Here is a 24,255-nt window from a genome sequence, read left to right as displayed (position 1 = left end):
CTCTGAGCATATCAAAACACAGACAAATAAACCTTGTCATTTTGAAACGCCGGCACTAGTGACCAGGCTCCTGAACGGCATGTCAGCTGGAATATGGTCACAGTCCTGTAGGAAGCGGTGTATAAGCACATGAAAGCGGGCACACATACTCTCACATGCACCGTCTTGTAAACCAGCACAAATGTTTAAGCTAATAAAAAAGAGAAATAAACAGATACAGACACAGTGAACAAACATTGCATGAGGCTATCTCTGACCTTTCCTTCATGTTTGTGGATGATTGACACACTAGACTGAAGCTCATCATGGTTCTCTCAAAGCCTCCACCTCTAAAGAAGTAGGTACAGTAATGTAATCTCTGTACCTCATGACTCAACATTAGATTTGTCAGTCAGGAACATCTTTGTAATGATGAGCTACACAGGGCTATTAAAATATTGATTGGCTCTATATGATTTATACAGGAAAAAAAATATTAACGTGATGGACATTTGATCATTAGGAAAGCGTATTGTGGTGACAGAGGGAATTAATGTGAAAGCACCACAATAAGCTCTACATCAACTTGACAAGAGACTCGTGTTAAGTTAAACCCATTTAATCACTTGGAGACATCCAGCTAATACAATTTCACATCAGATCGGCTACATTACATCATTCACTCATCTCAGAATTTCAGATTGGAAACTTGCCCGGAGAAATATAAAATAAGGCTGCTTAGGTTGCTGTGATGTATTACAAGCCACCATAAACACATTCACTCTGAAACTATGATAATTACAAAAGTACTATGAAATGTAAACACTTGACAAAACAATGTATTTGTTCACAATTGTATGGTCAATATTACATTAAGTGCATTTGTGAAGATTACATCTTGGAGTTTGTTCACAATTCACCACAATACAATGCAAATAATATAAATGGAATGATTTAGGATAACATAGTTAACTGGCTGACGAACGTGGGACAGGTGCATTAACATGGCACCATACAGTAGGAGATAATGACGACTGAAATTAAACAATTGGTTATAACTAGATTCTTCACAAAGGTTGACGGTGGAATGAGTTTGAAAGCTGCATTTGACAAAAACAAACAAACAACAACAAAAACAACACGTGTTGATACACACATGCAACACAAACTGACCACAGTACAGCTTAAATATCAGATATATGTCTGACTTTGGGAACAGCTTCTCTTTCTCTCCTCAGATAAAACAAATTCAATAAAAATTCATTCCAATAAAAGAAGAAAAATAAATGAAAGAAGACTGATCATGCCTCCAGCTCAGACTGAAAATCTTCTGAGTGTTTAACCAGGCTGTGTAAACCTTGTTCTGTCAAACTCTTTGCAATGTCTTAATGTTTTAAACAGCAGTAATGTGTGTGTGTGTGTGTGTGTGTGTGTGTGTGTGTGTGTGTGTGTGTGTGTGTGTGTGTGTGTGTGTGTAAAAGAGAGCGAGAGAAAAAGGGAGAGAGTGAGAGAGGAGTGAGGGAGATGTGGTCGTGTCAGGCCCCAGGTGTGCGACCGTCACCCCTTTCACCCTTGATTAGTGGTGGTAGTGGACGGATGATCCATCATGGCTGTCAAAGAAAAGGATGCAATTGGCTGGGTCTGTTTGTCACCGAGAGAGAGGGAGGGAGAGAGGGAGAGAGAGGGAGGGATAGAGGGAGAGAGACTGTCCTTTTGCGTGTGTTTGTGTGTCTGTAGTTGTGCGGCTGCTGATGCTTAGAGGCAATCATGTCAGTGGGAGTGTCATCTCTGACTCTGACTCCGAGCTGGGAGCAGGGAGGCAGCGGCAGACCGAGCTCAGCAGAGGAGGCCATAACTATGGGGCTAGAAAATGATCTTTGGAAGGAGGAAAAAAAAAAAAACTCCTTACATAACCATGACAACATAACATCTTTTGATAAACTTCTCTAAAATCTCTTTCAGTGGCATATCAGGCAAGTCAAATGTCACCAGTGCTTTTAATAAATAAGAGATCGGTGTGGTCATCTTTTCTTGTTAATGCTCATCGTCATTCATGTCCCTCTTCGTGCCTGACCGGCTGTCCATCAGAGCTGGTCGTTTCGGATGAATCTGTTGCCTTCTGAGTGCTTGCCGTAGTAGACGTAACGGCACTTGGCGAATACCCCTAAAGACATAATGAGAGAAAGTCCGGTAAAGTTTGGGTCATGGTTGCACTTATAACAAATAACAAAACACACACACACACACACACACACACACACACACACACACACACACACACACACACACACACACACACACACACACACACACACACACACACACACACACACACACACACACACACACACACACACACACACACACACACACACACACACACCCACACCTACACACAATTTTTCAATCATAAATGTAAGAAAAACCAGATTTATGCTATCTGTTGAAATATTTCAGCCCCAGACAGACTCCCACCTTGACGTTCACCAATCAATAATTTCTTGATCATAAAAGTTTTAGCTGTATTATTGGCATATATAATTGCAGTGCTTCATTTATTGATGAGCATGAGTGATTCCCAACCTGTGGGAGCCACAGGAAAGACCCTGACTAACCTACAACCCAACAAAGTCATTATAGCTCATTAGGATATGATCATATACAGCAGTTAAAGCAGAAGTAAGTGGTCCGGTCGTTTTCGCTAATGCTGCGTTCCAGGCAGGCTTTTGAAATCGTAAATTACAGCTTCAAGTCACAACTTACGACTTTGTTGCGTTCCAGGCAACCCACTCGTGTTTTTCCGACCTGTTTTACCGGTGAAAGTCACTATAACGGCCACTCGTAACTTCCGACCGGTGAACTCGTACCAGATCGAACTGGTACCACTTCACGGTCGGAAAAATACGAGTTTCCGTGAACGCACCATAACAGTCCTCGTCCCTACGTCACCACATTCACGGCGTTCCTTGGCTGCACACACAGCCCTGCATGCCGTTCTCTCTCCTCATTGGATAAAAACTGTAGGATACGATAAATGTTTTCTCTTCGGCTCAGAGCAGAGCAGAGGGACTGAGAGACCCGTGTTTCAGTCCAAACACTCTATGTAAGTGATTGCTGTCGGAAGATATAACTATTTAAGACTTATATTAACACAAATATATCACTTACTTCTGCTTTAAGTGAAGAAACTAGTTACAATGTAGCCAAAATCCTCAAACACAAACTAGGTGGAAATAATGGCTGCATCTCAAGCAAGACTGCAGGGGAAGACCATAAACACATGTAAAAAGAACAAGTCAAAACAAGGCTTAACATTTTATGAGGTAGTAAATGTATTCAATGTGTTTATTGGACCTTAAGGACAGAGACAAAAAGTTTTACAGAGAAAAACTTAATGTAAACAAAATCTTGTTTGTTTACTGTCGTGCAAAAACTCCACAGGGTAGCTTTAAATGGCAGCACCGAGCAGGGCCCGGGTCTGCTCCTCGTAGGGTGATGAGAGGTGTTGCTGGAAAGGATGAGCATCTTGTTTCACAGAAAGACCAGTGTGGCCTCAGGGCAAAGTCCGGACAGTAACAAGCTCACAGCCACCCACGTACACTCACACAGACATACATACAGAGACACACACTGAACCATCACAGCAAGCAATTATTCAACTATCAGCAGGCAGGGGTGTGGTATGTCCATGCATATGTGCACGTGCATTTAATGGGCTAATATAACACACGTACTGATCATACTGATCAATTTTGGAGTTAGGAACCAGCTACTGTGAACCATCTATGCAGTATCTTTGCCATGGAACCACTGTTTCATTCATGGTTCCTGAAAAAGCCTGATAGATGGAGAGTAGGCTGAAGCTTTGGAGAGGACTGTGACTTGAGGAAACAAAATCCACACAGATTATTCTCCTTCTGATTTTATTTGAGATGAAACCGCTGAAAATAGTCAAGAAAGTAAAATGTCAGTAAAAGCCCAAAGTCAAATATGTTCAATTTGCTAATCAAAGAGTTTTATATGTCTTTATGGTTCATATATATTTTACACATTAAACAGTGCTCAGCAAAAGAGACTTCAAATTACATTTTCAGAAATTACTTAACCAGAACTAATGCTAGAAGAAGAAGCCTCATGACATCTACACCTTAATCTGTGAGGATGAATCCAAGATGGCCGACAGTGCTCTCTAGTTGTAATAAGAGGTGCTGTCGTACAGGCAGAGGGCTGCCCAGAGCTCTGAAGCTGGTCTGCTCCGACTCTGATGTCACAGCCGCTCCCACTGCCACTTGATGAATGCGGCGGGTTGCGGCTAGGTGTCACCTCTCGCCAAATGAGGCAAGGACAAGTGGCATTAGTGCTGTCAATGATCCTCTGACAGGAGAATAGATACAGCTTTCACCAGGCTTTTTAAATAGACATCAAGTGCATTATAGGAGGAGGGGGCCAGGCTGGAGACAGGGCAGGAGAGGAGAGACTTATGGGAGAGGCGTCGTGGCAGAGGGATGAGGGGTGCTCCAAGCGCTAAGTCCAATCACATAATCCAAAGAGACATTGTCAAGGGCGGGGAGAGAATGGCAACTAAGTGACAGAAAGCAGAGACAGGGACAGAGATACTGGTGCCATATTAGTGCCAAGCATATTCTGATGCCACCCTCAATTCTAACCAAACCTGACACATCGCTCTCTTTACCCCACTCTCTCTGACTCTTCAAAGTAGGCTCTACCAAGTCACACATGCGTGCACACACACACTCGCGCACATATACAGTACGTAGACGTACACAAATACCCACACACACACACACCAGTCCCTCGCAGCAGTAGTGGGTGTTCTGTCAGGCGGAGGAGCAGTACAGCAGCAGCAGCAGCAGCAGCAGCAGCAGCAGCAGCAGCAGCAGCCCACAGGCCTGAGGACAAGCTCAGTCAATCTAAATCTGGACTTTGTAGTGGAGCAGTGCTCATTTCCCCTCATAGCCCAGCTACTTGAGGTGATCCAAACACTGAAGTGTGAGAAGCTGTCACCTCCAATAAAATCCGGGACCAGCTCCATGCCTGCCTGCTCCTCCGGTGTGTGAGAGGGTACATATATGTGTGTGTTTGTGTGTGCGCGCTTCTCTGACAGTGAGGAAGTTAGGGGCAGAGGGTGGAGGGTGGTGGGGATGAATTCCAGCTGCCGTGATTTGCCTGGGGATATAGGTGCCACGGCTGGGGACTGGGCTTGACACCACAGGACTCTGGGTGTCTCACTGCGCTCTGATCACATGGGTGCTGGGGCCTTTCACATATTCACAGCTTACCCGGCGAGAAACTCACTCTCTCCAGGAGTGGGGCCCCTAAAGAGATTACCCATTGAGGTACCAGAACCAAGGCTCCAATAAGACATTACCTAGAGGGGATATATTTGTAGGTTGCAACCAAAGCCTTTCAGAGATAACCTTCACAGATGAAGGAACTGAAGCTAAAGGCCCCCCAAGCCTTCACACTCTGCTGATCTCGTCACTAGCCCATGGGGACCGAGGAAGATTGGAGGGAGCGCATTCTGTGATCCTGCAGCACCAATCAGAAACCTCTGGACGATGTGTGACCTGTGACTCTCGCTTAACGCTAAAAAAATGAAGCTACAGCTGTGTTCAAGGGAGAAGAGGAGGAGTAAATTAAGGGAAAGAGTAGAACAAAGCACATAGGGATGAGGTCTGTTTCCCAGAGGGTGAAAGAGTGTATCAATGTGTCTCTTAATTTTCGGTGCAAGCTGGCTCAAGCTCTGGCTACTTTTCAGTGTTACATTAAACAGTGTTTTTTTATGCATAAACACATTCCAGTTTGCTGCCTTCCCTGCACAGCGAGAGCTCGCTCTTATTACGGGACAAAACCAGGAGAAAGATGGGGCGGTTGGAGACAGAGAAGGGAATAACTAAGTCGAACTCAGTCTTACATAACGCGCTCTTGGGGCATGCTCACGCCTGTGGGGTTCCACCTGATGAACTGGTACTTAATAACCAGTGGTACAGTGCCAAACGCAGTTGTCTACTATATCCTCTGTGTATCCTAAGCCATGGATGAGCAGACTTGAATCAACACCCACACTCACAACCATATACACATCATCACAAACCCATACGCACTTTGATGTCGGGCGCACAAACATAGCACACAGGGAGAACAGTGGGAGCAGCCATTGAAGTGACAGCTTTAACAAAGTGATGTGGAGGCTAATGCTTCCATCATGCCCTAGTGGAGGAACAATCAGGCCTTTGTTCTGCAGATGCCACGCGGCACCTTGTTGTTTTTAAGGGGAGTAGCTAACCTTCTTGTCTTTATTAAAAAGCTGTGCCGTCGGTATCTTGCATCTTCCTCTCGGTGGATGCAGCGGTGGAGGTTCATCCTCAGACAGTCTGGTCGTTTCAGAGCTGATTACCCAAAGCATGTGTCCTCTCTACAGGGGCTTGATGGGCCATCCTGCCATGGTGCGCTTACTGTGAGTAAGCTAGCTGTACTGTACAAAGCCTCCTATGCAGTGCTCCAATATCGAAATCAACACATCTGGTAAGAGGATCTTTTTTTTTTCTCTCCTTTGTGAATTCATAATTTTTCCATATTAAACATAATATATAAGGTGCAATTGGTGATACTTTATTGCCCTGTTGTACAAAATTGACCATAACACATAAACAGAGGTTTACAAGTGCTGTTGATCAATACAGTTAACAGTCACTTAGTGGTCTAACTGCAGCTCTGCAGCTCATGCTCTTGGTTGTGGTGGATATTTAAATTTGTCAAGAAACACTGCTCCTTGAACTGTCAAATTTATATCTGCTAAAATTGCATTTCCACTGGATACATTCAATTTTCAAGGGCACTTAATTTCAAAATTCATTTACAATTTAGTAGAAAGACTGATGAAAGATCTCATCTCGTCCTGTCTTTTTCCCAGATACTGTTTCGCTATGGCCTCAGCTCCACAGTGCAATTTTTCATTGAGGGATTATTTCGTACTTTTTCTGGAAAGCTGAAATGTCAGTGTGTAAGTTCACACGAGAACATCAATTACCAGAAAGAGCAGATTGCAAGGATGGAAGTGAGAATAAAGTTGGTAGGGTTGATAGGGATTAGATTTCTGCCTCCCAAACTGAAACTGATGAGTCACAACAAAGTGTTTCTGCTTCCATTTGCATCATGTGTTGCAAGCAGATCTGCCTAGAGGCATTGCCAAAGTGAAGCCAAAGTGTTGCATTAGCCCAGCAAGTAAATGCCCAGTAACAGATGTTAGGCAAAATACTGTATACCTTTGAGTATCACGTCTGGTTTGAGTCTCCATGTTTGCTGTACCAATCAGGTTCTGTCAGTCTGCCATGGAGATGTGGGTATGAGCCAGGTTCTCACCCATGCCAGGTCCACACAGCAATTAACACTAAATAGCTGATATATTAATTTGGAATACAGCTCTAGAGATATAGCTCCATATGAGAACTGTGGGTCCGGTCCATAACAAATGAATAAATAAAGTAAAGGGCAGTGGCACTCTGTCACTGATGGTGAATAGTACTAGTCACTAAAATGTTGTACAAAAATGACTAAAACATTGTAAAGTAAGGACTAATTTTATGGTTACTTATTAACATTTATCTCACACACTACAACTACCCTGCTGCAAAACTCATTTAGTCAGCTCACATACAACTGTGTATGCATGCACACACACACTTGCAATGGAGAGAAAGAGAGCAGGGAGATGGAGTGGGTTTAATGATTGTTCCCTGCATACAATCAGCTTGACTCTTTTCAAGGGCCATCAATATGTCACAGAAAGACACATCCGACGGATGTAGCTTTTAACATCAAGGTTATCTATTCTCGGCATGAATCCACTCCCACCACTCCTAGTTTCTTGTCCTGTCTCCTTTTCACATCTATCCTCCCCTCTCGTCTCAAATGCTTCCACTCAGTCTTTTTCGTCCTCTACACTCTTACTCTTTTATTTGCTCTCTTTGATTCCTCTTTTTCACCCTGATTCCTCGTTTGCTATAGTTTTTGCCCCCTCTTCTTTTATGTCACACCCTACAGTGTGGCCACTTAGCCAACAATTCCATCAGTGCAGCCATCCATTATGGAAAAAAAATGCATTGAGAAGAAACCAATTAACAAGACATCCCTTGTATTATCTCCATGGGTTGAAATAACACTACCGGGCAGGTGGGGGGTGGGGTCAGACAGAGCTGGGGGCAGGCATCCATAAGAGTTGGCGCGAAAGTGACTTATGAGCTTGGGGCATAGGCTGCTGTGAGCCAGGGCTATTATTGTGGACACGATCCATCTCCGGCTGTCCTTTTATCAGTTCAACCCAACGTCATGAGATGGAGTCACCATCTCGTCTCTACAGGGAAGCCTGCAGATAGATAACCCCCCTGTGTCCCATAAACCAACAGCCGGTGTACTGCGAATCAGCCTACTGAGAGGTGGGCTGGCACACACAGCGTAGTGCCATGCAGAGAAAATTGAATTGTTTTACTTAGTATTAGTATGCTGGATATGTGTGTTAGTGTGTAAGCCATGCCTTATGTGTATATAATTCTTCGAAGCACCTGTTAAATGTTCCCAAAAGATGAAGAGGTAAACAGTACTGAGCAACTCAGGTGCTAGTATATCCAGAGCCTCTTATTAAGTACAGAAATATGCATTTGCTCGGTGTTTGCTTTCCAGAGTCAGTATAGTGGAGTCCAATGAAATGCCCAATGAAAGCAATTATGAAATTAAAGCTGCCCTAAATTTAGCCAAATGATGGCAGCAGCAGTGGGTGTAATCATGCAGAAATATCTTCACCCCAGAAAGGTACAGTATTTCTACACACCAATGTTTGTCAAACTTACAGAAACATACTGTACTGTAGAGATACAGTAAAAGTACTGTAAATGGCTGTACATACTCCATACTCCAACAACATTCAAAGCTTCCCGTGTGGAGTCGTTTATACTCTTCCTCTTTCATGGTCTCCTTAATTGGTAAAAAAAAAAAAAAAAAAGAAGTAACATGTGTAATCCACATGTTGCAAGCTGGAAACAATCACACTGCTTTATGTGAGTAAACCTTATATGACCACAGTGTTGGCTTCAGGCACAACTACTGTGTCTGTCAATCTAAAAAGCTTTTGTTCTGCTAGTATTTCAGTCTTTACTTATCATTAACTTAGGTTCATTTTCTATTGCTCTGTTCTTTTTTGGTTAAGTTTGTGTTTAAATAACAGGCATAATTTACAATAATAACAAAGTGCAATGACAAACAAAGTGATCAGTTGAATTCATTTTTGAATTCATTTTAAGATATCTGGTCATTTGGCATAACTCCCACACAATGCATCATGTTGTGTTTAGAGTCATATTCTGAAACAGAGAATTAATTGTTGAAAAACTGCTAATTGCAAAAAGCTGTAGCACAAACTGCTGCAACAGTAATAGAAGGGCTACAGTTTCATGCATGTGTTTATGTGAGAGTGAAGGCGGGAAACAGCACAGTGAAGTAAGAAAGAATGCCACTTAAGTAAAACATTGACGACACCAACATAAGGTCCATTTTATTATCATTTTTATGTGCACTTATCACAAAAGAAGTGAATGTTTAATATGACGCACTGAAACTAAATCTATCTTTACTCTACTACTGGACTCTTTTGTCAATTAGTTAACCATTTTGACAGTTGAGGTGTCACCTATCACTCAGTCTCAATAAAACTCCTGTGTGCAGCTTTAGGAATTTGTGACATTTGCCCTCTACCAATAAAAAATATTTAGTCCATTAAACATATATACCTGTCATTATGATGCATGCCCTGGCTTGGGCCTTCCCCATTCCCCTCCTGGCTGTTTACTGCGGCCAAACAACTGCAGTGCCTGCATGTTCTCAACTTCAGCGTATTGATTAAACTTTTAAATAGCTGCCATATAACCCTGGGACATCAGGAAGATTAATTTGCGTCAATGTTCATCTGTAATTCATTAGCCATTTATACTCTCCACATCCACACAGGCTATCAGGAAAATGCGCCCCATTTTTCACCGAGGCAGAGGCTGGGGAAAAGGCAGAGAGGAGGAGGGATGGAAGGAGGGCAGGAGAGACAGGAAGGAGGGGATTATACAGCCTACAACACAAGGAGTCTTCTAACAAGCCAATAGTGCAATGCAAGTGGTAAAACATCCAGCAGTGTTAAATGAAGAGTGGATAACACTCATTTGCACACAGTACATGCTGAAGCTTCATAGCAACGTAAGGAAAGCTACCCACTATTAGCTATCAATAGTGATTATAATCTACAGTAACAGTCCTAGGTTAACAAGCCCCCTTAATGACATGCCTGTCCATCAGACTGGAGACAGACAGCAGAACTGTTACTGTCTCTGCTGACATTTGATGAGACTCTGACGTCAGACTTTCCAAACACCTCTCACCAGGCGGCCTGACATGTTGTATACTTCCTGTCAGTCAGTCAGTAGTTGGTCTGTCACCCATTCAAAGACAATGTTTCTCCACCACGATATATACATACGTTGTACACAGACACCATATACAGTATAATTACATATGATGGAGTCTTATATCAATTAATCCTAGACTGAGGAGAGAGTGAGATTTAGTAACTGTGTACATGACTCATAAAAACAACACACATAAAAGGGTCAGATGTGTGTGTGTGTGTGTGTGTGTGTGTGTGTGTGTGTGTGTGTGTGTGTGTATGTGTGTGTGTGTGTGTGTGTGTGTGTATGAATGTATGGGACATGGAGAGTTGAAAGATTTGCTATTGCCACAGGCTGATAGACTGTCAGGGGAAGGTTGCTGGGTCATGGCTCAACCAGCCCTGATCAATACCAGGTTGATTTTTCCACATGATTCTCTTTAAAGTACAACAATAACATATTCTGTATGTTTTCATATGGTTCAGCTGTTGTTATAGGAGATGCTGTGACTGGACTTGTTACTGATAAAAAGAAACAAAGAAATTTAATTAGTATTTGGAACAAAACATATTCAGCATGTTCATAAATGGACAAAGCGACAGTATGCACTGGTTATATTTTGAGCTTATGGGAAGCATTGGTGAATGTATGAAAAATGCCACTCCATCACTGTCAGTTCACTAAATGGCTGTAATCAAACACTGTAAATTGAGGATGGCATTATTCATTGATGGGTGAATTACAGTTAGAACCAGATAAATGCCTATCAGTCTTTGTACTTTCAACTTATGAGGATGAGAAGGAAATTGAATTCTGGGGCATATAAATTTTGACTGAAAACAGATTACCGTTGTGGGGGGTCTAATGAAAAAAAAATGGTGAAATTAATTTCAGTGACATTTATTCCACATGGAGCTGGGAGAGAACACTGGTTACAGTAGCTCTGGAGTGTGGAGATAAGAGGAGGGTGGTTTAAGGCAGGGGACTCTGCCAGTTTACAAAGTCCTTACTCCCCTTGGAACGCCTTTCTCAAGGCACCTACTATCATCTAGCAAACTCACTGACAACACGGTCGCTTGCATATGGAAAAACAAGAACTCCCCTGTAAGCAAAACAACGACAAGCTGGTTATTTACTGCTATAGTTATTATTGAAGAGGTTTGTCTCCCCTTAAGGGCACATAAAACCACTAATGAGGCCAGTAATCTTAAGGGCTCATTTTCTCCATCAACATGTGGATCACAAATCACCGCACATGCACAGCACACAGCCTGACACTGATCGATTGTGTCCGTCATTACACCCTGGATTTCTAATTAAAACAAAAGCACAGATAAGTGGTTCAAACCTCTGACCGAAATAGAAAGAAAAAGTGAAAATTGCAATTAGAGGTTTGGCTGTGTTCGGTAATGGTGCCGTTAATAAAGGGCGGCTGGTGAGTCACTCAACGAAGGTTTAATCACTGGGACAGGATTCAATAACAAAGGAGCATAATATTAATCACCAGAGAGTGATAACTTCACTGTTCATCTCTTTGACATTGGAGGAAGGGATGAATTAATGATGCTCTCCATCCGAACACATTAAATAATAATTATCAGGCAAAACAGCATGAAAGGGACTGCATAATGAACCCCATTGTCAGGTCAATTACAACCACATAAAACTGTTCAAACGGAAGTAGCTTGTTACTTGATAGCCATGCTAGAAGGGACAGCGGTGGCTTTATCAGGGGAAGGTGCTGGCCACGCCATTTCTCCTGATATCAGTGCTTAAAATGTGTTGAGCATTTGGAATGTGGTTCACACTTAGAGGGCACTGAAACCGCATGTAGCCACGCATGCCTACTGTAAAAAGCTGGAAGGGTTCAGCGAGGCATGCAGCGAGGAACACATCGAAAATCGGTATAGCAAAAGATAAATGACATGACAATGACAGTGTTTTTCTGGCTCTAAAGCAATGTCAGTCGCTAAGTGCCATGTTAACTAAACTCAACAGCTCAGACAATGATGGACTTCACGCATCAGTGGGTAAAATGGCACCTCGCTACCTGTCAGTAGCAATTTCCATCAAATCAGAGATGACCAGCAAATTTAGCCACAAGAGGAACTGCTGCTGGAGTTTTACACATGCATATAAACATGCACGTACAATATAGATGCATTGTGCAGTTTTCTCCTTCTCTGCCGTGTCATAAAATCGACAATGTTTGTTTCGTGATGCTCTCGGTTTTCAATGAGCACCAGGCACATCAGGTTGTACTCTACCTTGTCTTTTTGAGCCGGCCATCAATTACCACATGGCTACTACTAGTGCTGCACGATTAATCTAATCGCAATCGCAATCGCGATGTCACGCCGTGCGATTACGTAATCGCACGAAAGAGTGCGATTGGCGATTTAAAGTACATAAATGTGCGACCGCGTGAGCCTGTAAACGGGACTTTAACTCCTGTAGTGTGTGGAGCAGAGCCGCTAATGTGTGCAGCATAGCAGACTCCATCAGTAGTCATGTGACCAGCAGGTCTGATCACGTGACTACCCAGCTGGCAGACAGCGCTCCGTGTGCTGCAGAACCGTCTCCCCGTGATTACAGCAGGTGTGGAGCTGCAGCGTCACGGAGCGAACTGTGTTTTCCTCCGCAACATGTGCAGTGCGTTTAAAAAACGAGGAGGTATATGCCTGTTGGGGCGAACGACTAGAAAGCTCCGGTGTTTGGTTTTCTTTTAACTGTCTTTTTTATTTATTTTTTATTTTTATTTTACGGTAACAGCCACACTCATTTGCCATCTCCTCTCGTCCGTTGTGTGTGTGTGTGCGCGTGCGTGCAGTCTGTCTGTCTGTCTGTCTCTGTGTTACCTGTGTACCTGTGTACTGTGAGAGGAGGGAGGGGGGAGAAAGGCATAATGACATCGCAGTAGACTATGAAACTGCACAAAAAGTTACCTATTTTTATTTAATACAAAGATACTGTAAGGAAACACTTATTATTTGAGAAATACACTCCTAAAATATGGTTATTTCCTGTGCTGTGCTTGATAATCAAGCAAATAGACTCCTTACAGCATTAATTTACAATATCGTAATCGCAATCGCAAATCGCAATATTTTCCACCATAATCGCAATCGCACATTTTTATCAAATCGTGCAGCACTAGCTACTACCACTCTGAGACACTCTCTTAAACAAACAGCCTGGCAACCTCCAGCTTGACACATATCAATACTAGTCTGACGTCTTGTTTCACAGTCTCCCTCCTCAAATCCTGGCTGGCTGCACCTGCCTGACCGTAGTGCCCAGGGTTGGCTGTGCTCCTTCACACTTCCTTCCCCTGCAGACATCAAACACTTATTACTCTCCATTCTGGCCCTGCTAACTGACTGGCCTGTCTGGGCCACACGGGGACCCCATTATTAGAGTCATTTCAGTGCCCATCCTGATGCCTGTTAGGCAGTTCTCTACCTGGGGCTCCTGCTCCCTGCCTGCCCGACTGAGTGCCTGGCCAGCCAAACAGTGATTGGACATGACATGGTGACAGAAAACAGGGGAGAAGGGCAATAGAAATAAAAGAACAGAGATGGCAGAGTGAGGCGGACAGAGACGAGGAGAGAGGAAGGTGGGTATGTTAGCCAGTGCCCTTGTGGCATAGGGTGTGCCCATCAACACGGATGAGCGTTAGCCAAGAGCCGCATGTCACAATGATGGAGGGGCTAGATCACTCACATCAGAGCTTCATCTGACTGGAAGATATCAATCTTCAGGCCTAATCCAAAAGGACATGGTAAAATATCCTTTAACATTGCTCTCCCACCCTGCTTTTGTGTGTCCCTTGCTTCTGTCTCTCTCACAGCTGAAAATGTGTGTAACCTTCATTGCTGGACCTCAATTGACCACAGTCATTTTCACATCCCATTTCCTCTGTCTCCAGCACTGACAGTCAAATTATGATGGACAAAACTGTACCTTGACATGTGGCATTTAGCACAATCTGTCACTATATGTGGAAAGTAAAAAAAAAAAGAGAAGAAGATTAGAGCACTACATGTGTGGAAGGTTGAGATCAGGGATTCCACCTTTATGTTTTGAAACAGGACCCTGAGGAAAATCCTTGAGAAGTCAAGCCAAGCTAATTTTATTGCTGGCTCTTTACACCAAAACACAAGTGTGTATTGCGCCACATCGGTGATATGGTGAGCCAAAATCTAATCTGGAAATAAAATTTTAGCACTGAAAGATTTTGTCTGTATTTCTTTCAAAAGAAGTAAACATTCATGTCTCCACCCATTTTAGATTTATTGGGGTTTTTTTGTGTCTGTTTTTGTACTTTATGCAGTGTGCAGCATAACAATGAGGCTACACGCACTCCATGTTTATAAATCAATATGCCTATACAATGTATGCATTCTCATTCTCACGCGACAAACCATGAACAAGTGTTACTGTATCATTTATGTTTTAATGAATTTGTATACAGTGTTTCCTGAATAAGAAACGGCCTATGCAGACCTGAGGCTGAAACTATTCTTTATGACATCACATGCTGCTCTAAATTAAGGCTGCGTCAAATTACATGCCGTCATTTCGTGCCAGAATTTGAACTGATGAACACACAGTAGCCAATCAGGTGTGTGGCACAGGTGATGATAGGTTTGTGTTGTGTGGAATATTTCATGCCCCTCTGGCCTCCCTTGTAGCCCCTTCAGACGGATGGCTCCACTGTAACTCTACTTCTCTTAATTAATATGACATATCCCCTGTTCATATGCACAGAGTGAGAGAGGGGACGGGGAGATGAAGGTATGAGGGAATGATTAACAGTGGATCTGTCCCTCCTTGTGAGAAATGATCTTGCCTCTTCTGCTCTCCCCAGTGCTCCCTCCTCCTCTCTTCATTTCCGTCTCCCTCACTCTCCCTTGTCGGTGTCTCTCTTTGGCTCACTTCATTTCTTTCTGCTCTTTCCCCCCTCTCTCTCTTTCTTTTCCCTTATCTCTCTCTCTCTCTCCCCTGCTCCTCTCCTCTCCCCCCTGACACTCTCGGACTGTCCTCAGCCCCCTGCACATCTCCTGACAGGTAGAATAATAACGCTCGTACATCACTACCCTGAAAAGTCCAATAACCTAAATCTTCACTTGCCACACACCCCGGGACTCAATTACTTTATTGACATGTAATCTTCATAAGGGGAGAAATATTGAGCATGTAAGGTCAGCCGGTTATGAAGACATATTATCATATTATCTGCATGAGGGTTGTAGGGGCTAGGACCTGACAAAGCTAATTATAATGGTACATGTTTCAGAGCTCAGAGCGTATTATCTGCTTGGCTGCTTGGTTGAGCCACAGCTGAGGTATAGAGGAGAAGGGGATGAGATTTCAAACCTAATAGGGGCTGGATGTCATCTCAGGGCATGGGAATTAATGAAGCCAAATATTATCGACTGCACATCACAGCACTAATATCCTTGATTTGTTCATTGTATTTGTCAGGATTACCTCGCCATAGTCTAATGGCTAACAGGATATCACAATACAAGATGACCAGCAGGGCAATCCCTAAAACTCTGCAATAACACAAAAAGTATTGCATTCCTTCAAGTGTCGTGTAAAAAAGTGCAAATAAGCTGTTTGCACGGTAGCTTGAGCTGTTCTTCGGCCAAAATGTCACAGTGGGTTAGTGATGGCAGGAAGGACAGATGCCCGTGGCTGTGTTATTGCTTCTCTCCCAAGGTTATCTTAATATCATCCTTTCAGCTCCCCCATTAAAATCTACTGCCTGCTACACAGAGTAAAACAATAACACAGATGATGGTTCAATGTATTATACAATGTGTATTCGTATACAACAAATGTATGCACTTAGATGTATTTTTCTTAACCATGAGGGTATAATGCAATGAGGAGTAGAAGACAGTACCAGGCTTGTTATTTTAACCAGAAATACAAAGGGCACAAAACAAACAGTTGGTTAGCCCTGAGACACTGCATCTCAGGGTCACCGTGCAAACAAGAGATTTCACCGCCAGACATGTGCACATGTTCATTTCACTTTGTCCAACATTATGCCCTCTTCCCCTATCTTTGTTTTCCAACTGTCAAAATCCTTAGCTGATTGTAGGCACAGATGATGGCCTAAAACGATATAACTGCCAAAGGTCATGTGTTAACAGTCGTTAATAGTGTCAAATGGAGAGACATATTTTAACTTTCTTCTGAGGCTCTCGAGGCGCTCGACACTCCACAGCACAGAGGTCTTCTACTTATTTGCACTAAAATAATTGGTTTTCAGCCTTTATGCTTCTGAATGGAAATTTCACTGTTCTGACTCCTTCTTTTCCTCTGCATTGTTTTATGAAGCATGGATCCCACAATCACACAACACTAAACTTACACAGTCAACAAACAGCACATACTATAAACAAATGCATAATCAAGGAATTACATCTTTTGGAGCAGAAATGGTACGGTTTGATGGCTACCAATTGTGAAGGTTTAGTTTTGAATGCATGTTTGTCCTGAGGGGTGGGGAATGAAACAAACAGCCTCTTAAATCACAACAATCTGGGGTAAATTCATGTGTTTGACCAAAATGACTCAGTCAATCCAATCAGCTTGTGCAGCAGCGACATAACATGCCAGAAACGATCCACGAATCAAATTATGATGGTGAAATAACTTGTCCTCTCATATTATCATGACAGAGAAACCTGCTCCGTCTGTTTAAAGTGACTTAATCAGCAAATCAAAGTGACAGATTAAAAGGTTGTTTTGGACTTCCTAGCATTTCAGTGACCTCACTCTTTTCATTCTGGTCGAGCTGGGATGTTGATGCCAGTGCAAACCATGAAAGACCTGCTACCTCCTGTAACCGAGGCTCCCCTTTATATTTTAAGAGAGATAAAATGCATGTCAAGTCGACAAAATAGCCCTGACACTCATGCCCAGTTAGCCTTATGGACTTGAAGGCAGGGCAGGACAAGCTGACCCACAAAATGTGCAACATTGAGTCTGTGTTTGGTTCTGCTCGGACACTGTTCTTCCACTTGAATGGTGAATCTGCAGTAAATACAAGCTCAGATCCATAGCACTGGAATCCCTTCATATGGGATAATGGCCTTCTCTTCCCCTTACAAGCAGCAAATCCAAACCAGGCTTTCACACAGCCCGATGCAATGAATAATCTAAATGGCACTTAATGTGAGCTATGCTGATACTCTGACAATAGTTTGTGTTCAGACATCACAGCTTAGTGTCTCCCAATTGTATATTGATGCCTCGGCAGTTGACAATAAATCACTGGATTCACCAGTGAGTGAGAAAACTGTTTAGACAATGGCCCAATGGAGCTTACCGTAATTGACAGATGGGTTCAGCTCTTTCTACCACAATAGCTTTGGAGCATTGAGGGTACCTGGGAATGAGTGTGTCAGTGTTTGTGTGTGTGCATGATGTTTCAGGACCCACAATATCACCAGAGTAACAGTGCCTGCAGTCATGCTCGCACTGAATGTTTACAAATGTTCCTATATTAGTAAATACAGCCACATTGTTGTAATTTGTGATAAGCAACATCTGCAGATTTGCATTGTTACCTTGAAAAATAGCTTCTGGTTCAATACTATCTCTTGTCAAACTCGCTTGAGAATGTTTATAGAACTTATCAAGACCCTTGGGATATTTCCAGGTATCCTAATTTCTGCAGTACTATCAGAAAGTGAAGCAATATGAAAGAAAAATCATGCGCATTGGACTTAGGGAATAATGCAACAATGATAAAAATAAGTCAGATGGGGCAAAGAATATGCACAGTCAGACTATCAAACAGGGTAATAGTAAAATTATGAACCAAAGTGCCTGTTGTAAACATCCATTCCAGTTAACAGGCGAATTTCTGACTCAACATCGACCATTTACTATAGGTTCAGCATTGATATAATGACCAAATTTCAGGAATGATATCTTCTAATATCTATGTAAAGACAGTATACCTTAGTATGTCATCATCACAGCTTTGTCACATGAATCTATATATATTAAAGCAGATATCAGCTTCACGGCCGTTTCGGCTAATGCTGCGTTCAAGGCAGGCTTTTGAAACCGTAAGTTACAGCTTCAAGTCACAACTACGACTTGGTAGCGTTCCAGGTAACCCGTAGCTCGTGTTTTTACCATCCTGTTGTCTGTGAAAGTTACCTATAACGGCCACTCGTAACTTCCGACCCGTGAACTCGTACCAGATCGAACTGGTATGACTTCACAGGAAGGAAAAACACAAAGTACGAGTTTCTTTGAACGCACCATGAGTTAGCAGCCCCCGCCCTTGTCAGGCATCAATTGGTCCTCGTGCTACGTCACCACATTCACGCGCATCCCTTGGCTGCACACACAGCCCTTCATGCCGTTCTCTCTCCTCATTGGATAACACTTGTATCCCACAAGGAAAATTTTCTCCTCGGGTTACAGCAGAGCAGAGTGACGGAGAGACTCGTGTTTAGGCTGAAATACTTCATGTAAGTGATTGCTGACGGAAAATAGGACTATTTAGGACTTATATTAACAAAAACATTCCACTGATATCTGCTTTAAGTTGATATGAAGTGTAAAATAAACTGTAGCGTAAACTGCTATTTCTAGGTAAGAAATGATTCCACACAGCATCTGTCTACACAAACACATCCATCTGCATGTTTGTCGTAATATACTGCATGACGTGGTTAACCAGGGAGGGTAGTTGTTTCAGTGTGTTATTGCCACTGTTATTGCCTGTCCTCTAACAGGACTCTGGGCTCCATATTATGCTGCTGAGTAAATGATCACGCGTGGCCCCTTTTCTCACAGCATATTAGTGATTCCATGGCATGTATAGCTCTGTTACGATCATGCCTGACAGAAAGGTTCAGTGATGTAGCACAGCTGTTAAGTCATGCAGCATGTGTTGTCACCCAGCATGATAAACTAGCCACCGAGTGAAGTGGAGTCTAATTTGTTGGAACCATTAACCAGACTAGCATTAAGGCATGTTTTCATCTTGAATGATTACTGTGTGAAATCAGTTACCCTAGAATTACGATCTACAGTCTACTCAAAATATAATTTATTAAAAACAGCCTGATTAAGATATACGATGCTACATAAACCAACAAGACAAATATATTAGTACTATATCTAATTCTGTTAACTTGCTGTATCACACAATCTGAAATATGAGACATGTTGTATCTCTGTGTAAACATCCTTGATAATAAAGCAATAATTACAAATCTACAAGGACTTGTAGTCTGGACTTGTGGTCTGAGCCTGTCCTTTTTAGCATGATAAGTTGGATAGCATCTGCCAGCATGTTAGTAGTGATTCATCAGAATGAAGGGTAGCAAGCCCCCTCACATAGACAGACTCTGTCTGCCCACCAAGCAATTTGTTTCAAGGGGTACTGACACAGAAGAAAACCGGTGGACCCAACATCCATCCTGCTGTAAAAATATCCAAAACCATCTGGCAGCTGACCCCCATCCTAAATTACTATGATGGACTCTCATCTTTGCAAACCATGAAGGCTACAGAAACCTGCTCCAACTTCTGCCTGAAAGTATGACTGGAAAGCGCAGACCGCATCTCAGTTGTCTCTGAACCACAACTACAAATCATGGTGGAAAATGACTAGTAGTGTAGCTGCATTAGCAATACCAGAACATCAGAGCTGATTCTAGCAGTAAGACCTCTCCACTCTGGGTGATTTATGTTCTGCTACTTTCCTGAGAATGACCAGTGCAACTGGGAAGTGGACCAAGGTCCAGAGCACCAGCGGTATGTTTTTCCAAGAGGGCTGGTCCTGCTTGGCAGAAACTCATGTCCTTGTCTATCGGCCTGACACGTTTGGAGTAGCGGGCCAAGATATTGCTTCAAACTTATGTCTGTTTATGCCGTAGCAGGTTTTAATGGGCGAGTCCAGTAGGGTTCGTATCGTCATAAATAACAAAGGTTTGTCTGCAATGGTCACGCACTGTAAAGATTTAGGAGGCTACATATTTTCCTGCTGCTGAGAAAACTCTTCCAAAGATTGTAATCATCATATTTCAGTGGTGATGGATGGAGGAGTTTAAAAGTATGATCATAAGATTTCAGGCTCAGTGTTCAAAATGGCAAATGTTCATTATATCACATTAGTTTGTACAATGACTTGAGATTAATAACCGTCAGATAAATAATGTCTCATTTGATCTGTGAACTCTTTGCAGCATCCAAATGAAAGTGCTTGGATCGCTTCAGTCAAAAACAAAACAGCATACTTTTACCTTGACTATAAAAAAACCCTTATTAAGGCAGAATATCACAGAAGGCAATATTTACTTTTATACTGATAGTGAGAGGAACTAACAAACAAATATCTTGGAATATAGCTCAGAAGGTGACAGTGCTATCTTTCTACTTTAAGTTTTTGCTGTATACGTCCAACATCACTTTAAGAACTCAAGACACTCAGGAGACTCTCTCAGCTACATCAAACGGCAAGGTAAAAACAATAGTGTCACTGACATTTCTCCAAACCCAGCACAAACAGAATTATTCACACACTGTGAGAGGAGTGCCATCCGATAACGGAGAGATAATGACACTTGGTGGAAGGCAGCTTTCTCAAAACAGTTTAGAGGTGGCATGTCAGGGTTCGGCAGTTAAGGCTGTCATGGAAGCTGAGGAGGTTATCCTGGCATTTTAATCTAGCCTGCTTCTGAAGGAGAAAACGTAGAGGTGATTTCCAGGGCTAGTAATAACAAGGACAGGCCTGCCTCCAAAAAGAGCTCTCATCACTTTGAATGCGGACAGTGCAGTGTTATGTGAAGCCACGTTGAAGGATTGCAGGCCCAGTTTGCCTCGTCCCTTCTCCCCTCATCCATCTCCATAGGCCGGCTTTAATGGATATCCATGTTGCTGAGCCAATCCACTCCAGGGAGAAATAATATCACATCATCTGACTCAGATAAAGGAAATAGAGCCTGTCCTCATACACGGGGAGTATATACCACTGTGATGTGCCGTGATATGCAGCAGGAACTACCTCACCAAAGAATAGATCAATGTGACTGTGACTGAATTTTCAGGTGCTCGTTCACTCAATACAAGACTGGGTTTGAAAAATGAATCATGGAACAAGAAGCAATTAGAGTCCCTTCTTCTGTCTGTTCAATTAGATTACAGCCACCCCATATACAGGTGTTGACACAGCAGCACACAGCAACATACTGCTTTATAATGGATACATATTGACCATTTTAATTATTTTCTGTTTTTATTACTTTATCTATTTGATCAGGGATCTGTTTATATAATACTTTAATAAGATATGCTTGTTTAAAAAAAAACACTCTTCTACTAGTATAGTAAGGCATTGTAAGTATTTAGATTTTTTATTTAAATAAAACTATACCACAATATGAAAATACTGGCTGTAAATAAAAGTCCTACATTCATATTTCTATTTAAGTGAAAGTACAGGGACATTATCAGCAAAATATGCTTACTGTATCTTACTGGCTATAGCTAGCTAGTAGTTAGTAGCTAGTTTTAAATACATAATACACTGTTGGGTAGTTAGATTGTGAACAATGCCATTTTATCAGCTGATCATATGTTGACATATAATATCTAATATATTGCTGTAAATGTAGTGTTTGTAGCTAAACCTGAAATTGTACTGAAGTGTGGTACTTGAGTGAATGTACTTTGTTACTCTCCACCAACACAGTATAGTTTATATCCAGGGAAAATGTCCACGTAGTGCCTTTTGGAGGAAAGTGTATACTGATGCAAAGGAATAAGAATCACTCTGAGGTTTTAATTTTTGTGGCTGTATTGTGATTTACAAGGCAATATCAGAGATGGCAGTGAGACACCCAGTCATTAGAAACTAATCTTTAACACCTCCTCAGCTCACAAACTGGCACACACTGCAAAGAAATAAAACCTTCATGCGGTGACAAGTGCTTGGGAAACATTTTTATGAACTCAGCACCCGGGAAGAAAGCCATGTCTTTACTTTGTCAATTCACCTCATAGAGTTTGGTGCTGAGACTCACTCAACACAAGCTCATGGCGTATAGCTGGCAGGGAGATCTGTATATATCATTCTCTATGACAATATTTCATCATCTGTCATTTCTCGATGTTGAACGCACGCATTGTCTACAGTTTATTATAAAAGTTTACAGAAAGCAGCCCTGTGAAGGGTGCTCTGGACGAGGCGGAGGAAAAGCTTACACTCTGCTCTTTCCATATGCCTCATTTTAGTTGTGTGGGGGCCAGCTCAAGTCTTTGTGTTTAAGAGTGATGTTTATCAGGGGACAGATCCTGCTGGTATAATCATTACGAGGCTGAGTGAAATGTCTTGCAGAGCACGTACATGTGTCTGATGGGAAACGTCAAAGGTGCTCTGTCTTTTCTCACTGAGCTCCAGAGAGGACATTTCCATGCTCATGGAACATGCCAAGGCAGTCCAAAGCAGAACGGGAAGATTATCAGCAGAAAGATGAGAGTTTTCACTCTAACTACAGAGTGACATCAAACAGAACGGAGGTATCACCCAAAGATAAGCACGGAAAACAACTCGGGAGCAAAGAAACAGATGTCTGAGGTAATGTAGCAATTCACAGAAAAATAAAAAATAAGTTATTAATAAATCACCAAACCAACAGCACATGTGTTCACTTAAAATAACTGGACTTCATGAGAATGTATTTATATTCACAACAGCATCTGAACCATGCGATTGTAAATAATACAATCAGCTCTGGTTATTATACAAGCAACAATAAACAGACTTTGGGGAACAGTATATCTGTTTTGACGCATTAACATTTTTAAAGCCGTCAAACTCACTTCTAGTTTTACTAAGTGTGTTGTGCAAAGAACATTAAGTCATCAGTCAAACCAACAACCTTTCCTTTCATTATGACAACAGCTAAGTTTCAACACTCGCAGTTTAGTCATCCATTAGTCATGTATCCCATCCAGATGTCTGGCGGGGGGGGGAGGAGGGGGAGGAGATAGCAGCAGGTGTAGATCTCTCTGAGCCCAGCTGAGCTCTAAAAGGCAGTGCTTAGCACCCACAGCTCCGTCATCTGGCCTCTCCCCTGTCTCCACCAGCCTCTCGACAGCCCATTCCTCATCATTTACCCCTTTTTGGCAAAGCCCAGAGCCCTTCTAATGGGCCGCTCTGAATGCTTCCAGATGTTTGTTTATTTGTTGTGCAGCAACTGTAAAACAGTTTACTCTTAGTTTGGATCTGTTCCCCATTTTTTTTTGGTGTGTGGGGGGGAGACTGAGGAAGCTAGGGGGAGTGTAGCAGGAGTTGCAGTGCAGATCACCCCGACATGTAATGAAAGCGAACCGCCAAACAAATGTGAGGCGCCCCATGGGTGTCGTCAGGAAGCAGGTTGTGTTTTTTTTTTTTGCTTTTCTGCTTTGAAGGCTGCTTTCCTCTTGGGATTTTAATAACAGTTGTGCACCATTTAAGATACATACATACAAAGTAGCTGGAAGCAGGCCCAGAACAACAACATTAAAAGGGCCCAGGGCTCATACTATAAGGCAGATTTCAGGCATTCTTCCTTGTCTGTTTACTCTGCTTGTACAAAGATATCCCTTTCATTTACTGCTGTCACTGCTGAGGGATGGCCTACTCAAATTTAATCTGATACCTGTTACTAGTGCCTGGCATATTTATTGAAATATACAGAGGAAATGAAAGGTATTTCATTAAAATCTCCTCTATGCACATGGATATATCAATCAACTCTGAAGCATCTTTTTTTTTTTTTTTTTTTTTACATACTTCTGAACT

General features: G+C 42.3%; 1 protein-coding gene across 1 annotated transcript in view; it reads right to left on the bottom strand.

The window, feature by feature from the left end:
* Window positions 1–1,050: 1,050 nt before the first annotated feature.
* Window positions 1,051–24,255, bottom strand: part of lrmda (leucine rich melanocyte differentiation associated) — a 199,690-nt gene continuing 176,485 nt past the window's right edge. Inside the window, exon 7 of the mRNA XM_083987595.1 lies at window positions 1,051–2,143. Coding sequence (XP_083843721.1) covers window positions 2,064–2,143 — 80 coding nt within the window. The 3' untranslated portion in view covers window positions 1,051–2,063. The remainder of the gene's footprint in view (window positions 2,144–24,255) is intronic.

Source organism: Trachurus trachurus (genome assembly GCF_905171665.1).
Source record: "Trachurus trachurus genome assembly, chromosome: 15".
NCBI classification, from domain to species: domain Eukaryota; kingdom Metazoa; phylum Chordata; class Actinopteri; order Carangiformes; family Carangidae; genus Trachurus; species Trachurus trachurus.
This window is presented reverse-complemented; position numbering and strand designations above follow the sequence as displayed.